At 54.1% G+C, this 7864-nt stretch overlaps 1 protein-coding gene across 5 annotated transcripts in view; it reads right to left on the bottom strand.

Moving 5' to 3' along the window:
* The window catches only part of PBRM1 (polybromo 1), a 32749-nt gene that overhangs the window by 16106 nt on the left and 8779 nt on the right, over positions 1-7864 (bottom strand). For all 5 annotated transcript variants that reach the window (XM_032971497.2, XM_032971495.2, XM_032971498.2 and 2 more), the window contains exons 11-19: positions 7666-7785; positions 6911-7202; positions 6223-6364; positions 5663-5772; positions 4400-4851; positions 2796-3537; positions 1919-2139; positions 1299-1478; positions 493-650 (exon numbers count right to left, since the gene is read on the bottom strand). In XM_032971497.2, the coding sequence (XP_032827388.1) occupies positions 493-650; positions 1299-1478; positions 1919-2139; positions 2796-3537; positions 4400-4851; positions 5663-5772; positions 6223-6364; positions 6911-7202; positions 7666-7785 (2417 nt within the window). The remainder of the gene's footprint in view (positions 1-492; positions 651-1298; positions 1479-1918; positions 2140-2795; positions 3538-4399; positions 4852-5662; positions 5773-6222; positions 6365-6910; positions 7203-7665; positions 7786-7864) is intronic.

Raw genomic sequence — 7864 nt, 5'->3', positions numbered from 1 at the left:
CTGTTTGTGCCTTTTTTTTTTGGTGCCATCTTTTGTTTTTAAATTTTAGATTTTGCTTGGTAGTCAAGTTTCAATTTGCTTGCTTATGGCTGTATGTAGGATTTGGTCCTCATAACATTAATGTACAGCGTTATGGGATGCTATTAGCATGAATTACGCTGTATAAAATGAAAATATAATTTAGTTAAAGTTTTGTTCATATTGGATAATCTTAACAATAATTATCATGCTCCCACCCTTTGTTACAGACAGACGCGCCGAGCTAAAGTATTCACACTTTAAACCTCAGTTATGGATACAGCTGGGCTATCCGGTAACAAATTCATTATTTTCTCTACCGATTCTCGGTGAGATTATTTAGTTCATGGGATCGCCATAGAAGAGTTGGAAACTATTCGAGTCCTCGACCACAAAAGTACATTTTACAACTTTTGGTCGATCGATAAATCAACTTAATGAACCGCGTGTGTGAGACGGGGCGGGGGCTGATACCTTGACGAACATGACGACGCACTTGCCCAGGATTTTGGAGACGGGCACCGTGTTGTAGTAGTCGCTCTTGAAGACCTCCTTCTCGAGGAACTTGCGTGTGGCCAAGTGGAAGGTCTCCGTGGGCCGGTAGAACCAGCAGCCATACAGCCACTTCTCTCCTGCGGAAGGGGGGATACGGACACGCAAAGACATACACACACACACACAATCAGATCCTATGTGCAGCATAAGACTGCTGAGGTAAATTATGCATTAAATATAACACACATTTGTACGATATCCACCGTTTTCATGAGATCCAGAGGCGTGGGAAATCACAGATGAGCGGGATGGCAGCCAGAACTACAGTCAACAATTGCCCAAGCTCTGTGATCCTATATTGCCATGTTTGGCCCACTTCATGAATGAGTGTTCATAAAAGTGGAAGGAAAACGGAGTGCCCGGAGAAAACTCACCCATGCGAAGGGGTAACAACTCTCAATCGCCGTGGAGATGGACAAAACAAAGATCTGAACAGACTGTAGGGGCAAGAGCTGTTAGCGAGCACCTATGAAGGCTGGTACGGCACATCAGGGGGTGGGTGGTCAGCACCACACCCGGCTGATTATCTACCGAGTGGTGATGTTTACACGCCGCACCAGGTACTCATTTTGAGGCTGAGTCGACCTAGGGGAGGCCAAGGACTGATTCAGATAATCGTCACTGATGGTGGCCGTGAGCGAGAATCGAACCCAAGTCGCTGGGTGCGAAGTGCAGCGCAGCAACCGCTGCACTCGGGCTCCCCATACATCCACCCACACACCTACCAGTATTATCGTCCACCCAAAGCTTCTCAATGCAGGCTATGTGGGGCTGGAGGTCCGAGGAGCTCGGCTCCACGTAGACAAAGTCGCCCACGCGGTACATGTTATCCTCGAAGCTGCAGTCCTGGCTGTATGTTCGTTGCCCTCCCGCCCGCGTGTCCGACCCCTCGCTCTTCTTAAAGTCTGTGCGGGGACACAGGCACACAGCCGACACGCATTACACAGCCAACACGAACATGCAGCCGATACACACACAGCCGATACTGGGTATTAGTCCTGGCTGATGATGATGATGACAATAGGAAAACGCAAACGAAAATACAAACATCTATTTGCACATCTACTTCTCACACATAGTATTCACAAATGTATCTTCAATGAGCAGCAGCATCTATGTGTGGCAACATTAATAAAAAAAACACATTCAAGACGAAGGAAGCTAAAACTCACGTGGAACAGGCGCGGGACACGAGAGACTGTGTGTGTGCAGCAACAAGGTAAGAGCACGCTGGGTTCCATCTCTCAGTGAAATGTTTTTAGAAAAATCTTTGCAGAAGACCGAGCGGGCTGAGCGAAGACACGGGGGGACTGGGGGGGGTGCCAGGAGAAGACTGGGGACTCACCGGACGGGTCCTTGCCGTCCTCGTCGCGCTTGGCGCGATCTTCCGCTGCCTCGGCGGGAACCTTCTCCTTGCGCTCCTTCTCCAGGTCGTGCTGAAGGTGCTTTGCCGTGTAGCTGAGCGCCGGCGACAGCAGCATCTCTCCGTTCTTGCACAGCTCATCGCGGATCTTGATGAAAAACTGCTGCAGCTCCACGGCGTCCTCGTAGATCTCCGAGTCCGTGCTGTCCCGGGCGAGGGAGAGAGTGACGACACACAGCGGCGGTCTGGCAACGCCACACGGGTCTGCATGATGTGCGCGCGGGTGTGTGTATGCGTGCTCGCTGACTGTGTGGGGAGTGGTAGCGTAGTGGTTAGCGCGATACTAATGCGATGCTAACCACTGCTCGTAATCGTATATATGTTGTTTGTCTCTTAACGGCGACTCTTAACTGGGGGAGCAGCACAGAAAGTCTGTGCTGCTTCCCCAGTTGTCTGGGTGAAAAGTGGGCCAAGTTTTGCCCAATTCTGGCCAGTTGGCTCAACAACATCGCTACAAACACGGCCACCGAAGTTCAAGCCACACCATCCCCTCAATGCGCTGCGATGGGTTTCATAGGTGCATCCATGCATCCCTTGCCCATGCACAGGCGTGGGCAATGTATCCTCACACGACGACCAAGCATAAACTAAACAATTTTTTATTTTACCAGATAAGGCCCACTGAGCAACCTGCCCACAAATTATAGCTCATCAAAGTGGCTTATCATGTGGAAAGTTATAGCAGCCAAATACTCTAAACAAATGTTTCTAAATGTGGAGGGAAAAAGCGGAAGTCCCGGAGAAAAATCCACACAACCACGAGGAGAACATAAGCTCTGCTAACGCAACCGCCTCTCACCGGTTCATCTTGCGCGCTCTGTCCAGCACTTCGAACATGTGCTCCTGGAACACGTCCAAACGACGGTAGCGCCCCCTCTCGATGTTCCTCCGGATCGTCTCGAATGTCAGCTGCCGGTCCTGGGTCTCGGCGGCCACCGGCGCCACCACAGGGGTGGTGGTGGCGGCGGTGGCGGGAAGTTCGGCGCCGGCGTCGACGGCCAGCGGGCAGGACACCACGTCGGCGAGCGAGTCGCTGTAGCAGCGCCCCTCCTCGTCCTGGTGGCTCAGGACGGACACGAAGAGGTTGTTAATGAGCTCGCGCACGAGCAGGCCCACCTTGGGCGCGCCGCCGCCGCCCCCGGTTATCGCATCGATCTCGTCGTCTTCGTTGTCGCACAGCTGGCGCCTGGCGCGGAGGAGCACGCGGTGCAGCACCAGCGCGTCCTTGTAGATGAGCGAGTCCGGGTCGTTGTAGGTGCACGCGTTGTTGAACATGAGCGTGAAGTCCTCCACGAGCGACTCCACGTCCTGGTACTTGCCCGCCACCATGTGGGCGCGCATCTTCTCCATGTCCACGGGCTTCTTGATGGTCACGTAGTAGTCGGGCAGCTCGGAGCGCGACGGCAGCCGCAGGAAGATGGTGCACAGCTTGCGCCCGCGGCGGTCCGTGTGGCTGCGCACGGCCTCGTACAGGTCGCTCAGCTTCTGCTGCAGTGGCGTCAGGCTTCGGATCTTCTTCGGAGACAGGCCGCTCTTGCGGCCTGCATGCACGCGGGCAGGAGGCGCGTGGGGGTCCGAGGAATCGTGGCGGCGAGTTCGTGGGGTGGGTGCGGAGAGCCGAGGCGTGATAGGGGGAAGCGTGGGGAGACAAAAATCATTATGCAGGCGGATCATAAGAATGTGTATGGATCTTTGTCGTTGGGAAGCGGTGGCGTAGGGTTTGAGCGCGCTGCGTTACGAATCCGGAGGCCCGGGTCAATTTGAAGGTTTAGCGCATGATAAGAAAGGAATAGTTTGTACTGCTTCACAACACCACGTTTCTAATTCAAACTAAACAATTTAAACAATTTTTTATTTACCAGGTAAAGCCCACTGAGCTATATAGCTCTTTTTCAGGAGCAACCTGCCCACAAATTATAGCTCATCAAAGTGGCTTATCACGTGCAAATTTATAGCAGCCAATTACTGTAAATGCATGGAAAAACTGGAGGACCTGGACAAAAATCCACACCACCACAGGAAGAAAATGCAAACTCCAAATATACAGGAATTAGGATAGGGATCGAACCCACGAATAGGCGAGGTAGTTAACATCTTGCCACCTAAACAATAAGTGGAGCGCCGGGCGGCTAAAACACAGCGAGGTGGCACAGTAGACAGCACAGGTGGCACATCTGCCAGCCATCTCAGTCAGTCAATCCAAGAGTCTGTCCCGTGACTTCTAGTCAGCGAGATTTTGACACTGCAAGTGGCCTCAAAGTGCCCCTAAGCCTGGTACGAGCGCTACAGTGGTGAACGGCAGCTGCTGCTGTGTTGTTGTTGTTGTTGTGTGGGACTGGTATTAGGTGAGCCCCCGTGGCTCGCGCGTGCAAGCGAGGGAGACGCGGGGACTCGACTCCTCACCGAGCTTGAGTTTGGGCGAGGGGGACTCGTCCTCCTCCGTCAGGGGCCCCATCTCCTTGAGCTTCTCGCGGATCAGCCCCTCCAGCGTCACGGCGTCGTTGTACACCTGCGACCCCTCCTCGTTGTAATGCCGCGCGTTGCGGAACATGAGCTGGAAGTCGTCCATGAGCGCCTCCTGGCTGGTGTACTTGTCGGCACGGATGTTCTGCTCGATGTTGCGCATGTCGATGGGCTCCAGGATGATCTTGTAGTAGTCGGGGTAGTCCTTGCGCGACGGCCGCACCATGAACAGGTCGACGAGGCGGCGCCCCGACGCGGGGTCGCGCGCCTCCATCGCGGCCGCGTACAGGGCCCGCAGCCGACGCTTAAGCGCCGAGTCGGCGTCTCGCCGCTTGTGCGTCTTGTACACTTTCTTGCCCGAGGAGCCCGTGAGCAGGATGCGGCTTATTATCCTGCGAGTCGGAACATACGAGCGAGCGAGCAAAGGGGTTTAAGGTTTTTACATTTATTCAGAATCAGAATATTTTTACTGGCGGAATCAAATGCACTATAAAGCTCTTTTTCAAACATGTCCTCGAGAGGGCGCTTGTTTCAAATATTCGGCAACTCAAATTGCACTTAGGTCACACCTCATCTCGACCGTTCCAATGGCCCTGTTGCGGTCTAACCAAGAAGATACCTCATGGCAGCTGTCCCTATGCGGCACAAGGTGTAAGCAGCATCGACCTGCAATTGGTCATATGTCCGCCAGTTGGGGGCGATGTTACAAAGTCTTTTACGCAATTAAATAACAACCACAAATAATAAATGGATATATACATGAACGGAGAGGTGAAGCAATCAGCCTTGTAGCATAGCTTATGTCCGACCCCCTTCGCTCTCAGCAAGAGAGCAAGCATCGTCCACGTCACTGCTTAGGTGCGGCAGTGGAAAAATAACCTGGCGCCTCGTGATCTGCGTCAGGCTGGCTCGGCACGACCCCGGCGTGGCTCGGTTGTCCAGTGGAAAAAGAGGGAAGTGATTTAGACCAATGATTGACCACCTCTCTCTCGATAAAATAAATATTCCCACTGTTTCTTTATGGAGCCAAGAGTGCGGTCTGGGTCGAGAAGCGATTGTGGAGGCCTAACTATGGCCTCCATGGCACAGGACCACGGGCGCAACAGTGCCTGCATCTGCATCAAACCAGCACCGTGCCAGCCAAGGCCGTCACCGTGCGCGGAATGGGAGTGCGCGTGCGGGTGCACGAGGGTTGGGCGCCACCTCTTGCGCTTGCCGCTGGCGGTGTCGGGCGTGGAGGCCGTGCTGCTCTCCGGGTCGTCGCCCAAGTCCCGCGAAATGTCCGCAGAGCGCAGCAGCAAGCGCTTCTTAATCTGCGCCGCACACGTCAAAGTCACAGACCACCGCGTCAACCACCACAGTGATATAAACCACCACCACCACCCCACACAAACCACCTCCAATCACTACACAAACCACCGTGTCAACAATGGTGACATATTCCACTACCCACACCACCACCACAATCATACAAACCCACCTTTGAACACCACACAAACCACCGCCTCAGCCATGACGATGATATACACCACCACCACCACCATATAAGGTCAAACAAACCACCTTTGACCACCACACAAATTAACTTCAAACACCACACAAACCACCATGGAGACAGAGGAGCGGTGATGGAGTAGGCAGACAGTGGGGAGACATCAGACAAAGGGCAGCAGAAGACAGACAGAAGAGACAGAAAAAAAGGGCAGCAGCAGGCGGGCAGCGGCCAGGAAAGCTTCGGAGGAGCGTGTGGCAGCGGGGCCGACCTGCAGCAGGTGCTGGAGCTTGACGGCGCGCTTGTAAATGGAGGACGTCGGCATGTTGAAGCGCTTGGCGTTTTCGAACATGAGCGTGAGATCGGAATCCAGTTGGTCGGCGCTCGTATACTCGCCTGCGCGCAGCTTGCTCCTGCCACCGCCGACAAGCACGAGAGACACGACATCAAGAAGCGGCAGAGGGGGCAGCAGCAGCAGCACTTCCCGGCTGGTTTTATACACACGGAACGGTGATTCCATCGATTCTGGAAACTATGAATTGTCAGCATCAGTGTTCGCGGTTTGATTTAAGAACCGATTATTTATTGTCTTCATTCAAGACTGCACTCGCCTTCTTCAAGCTCCTCTGCCTCCTGCCACTCGACTCCCCTCCATGTACTCTCCTACCTCTATCCATTATCCTCAAGAAACTCCCCTCCACGCACTCTCCTACACTTCAATCGAAAGCATGAATTAAAAGCATGCGTCAGGTGCAGTTAGCATTTTATGATCGCAAAACTTAAGCAAAACCCCTGCCTGTACATTCCTCCAGCCATACCACCCTGCAGCCATACCACCCTGCAGCTGTATCACCCTCCACCCAGACCACCCTTCCAGCCATACCACCCTCCAGCCATACCACCCTCTAGCCAGAGCACCCTGCAGCCAGACCACCCATCCACCACCCACACATGCCCACCTGATGTGCAGCAGCGCGATGGGCTGCTTGATGAGCACGTAGTACTCGGGGTACTCCTTGCGGGAGGGCAGCCGCAGGAAGGGGTCGGCAAGCAGCTGACCCTGGGCGCCGCGCGCGTTCTGCACGGAGTCGAGCAGCCGCTGCAGGAGGCTCCCGCCGGACTCAGAGCTCCCGCCGGGACTCACGGCGGTCGTGCCCCCCCCGGCGGCGCCGCCAACGCTGCTGCCGCCGCCATCGTGGTCGTCATCCTCGTCGGAGTTCGGCGCGTCCTCGTACTGCATGCTGTCGTCGCCTTGGTGGGAAACAAATCGAATCGCGAGTACATTTTGGTATCCGCCGGCGTTCTCGCGGCAGACAAAGCAATCAAATTATTTGAAGATTCGGCATTCGCGCCGTTCTTACTTGCCAAGACCCTCCTGAAAATAGTCTTCAGACCAAGTGAGGATATCTGAGGTAAACAAAAGCCTAATAATAATAATACATTCATAAGAATAATAGGATTAACATCAACAAGATGATGCTTGTGCCAGGATAGGTTCACAAATATGCACCTTTGGCATATTTGTGAACCTATCCTGGGACCCTCGAACGCGTTTGGCATGTGGGAGGGTCCCACATTTATCCGGTCTTGAGACACGGTGGCGTATTGACCATTCGCCGTGACCATCATCTATCCACTGCTGGATAAAGGACTCCTAATCCCCCCGCCCCTCAACCAAGCCATCACCAACTTGCATCGTGTCACAATGCAGTACCTGCGCACGAGCTGATCTCATCGCTCCGTCTCCGCGGCGGACGTCCTCTGGGGCGCGTTCCCTCCTTTGGCTGCCACTCCGCCGTTAGTCTCGACCGTCGGACGGTGGCGTTGAGGCTCTCTATAAAAAGCCACAGCGCAGTGTGAATTGCGCAAGATCCACACACCACGGCAAGGCTGTAGAAGTACAGCTGTTAAGT

This window comes from Petromyzon marinus, chromosome 46, assembly GCF_048934315.1.
Source record: "Petromyzon marinus isolate PM22_M1 ecotype Great Lakes invasive population chromosome 46, UKy_Petmar_22M1.pri1.0, whole genome shotgun sequence".
In the NCBI taxonomy this organism is placed as follows: Eukaryota; Metazoa; Chordata; class Hyperoartia; order Petromyzontiformes; family Petromyzontidae; genus Petromyzon; species Petromyzon marinus.
The sequence above is the reverse complement of the archived record's forward strand: the minus strand, read 5'-3'. Positions and strand labels throughout refer to the sequence as shown.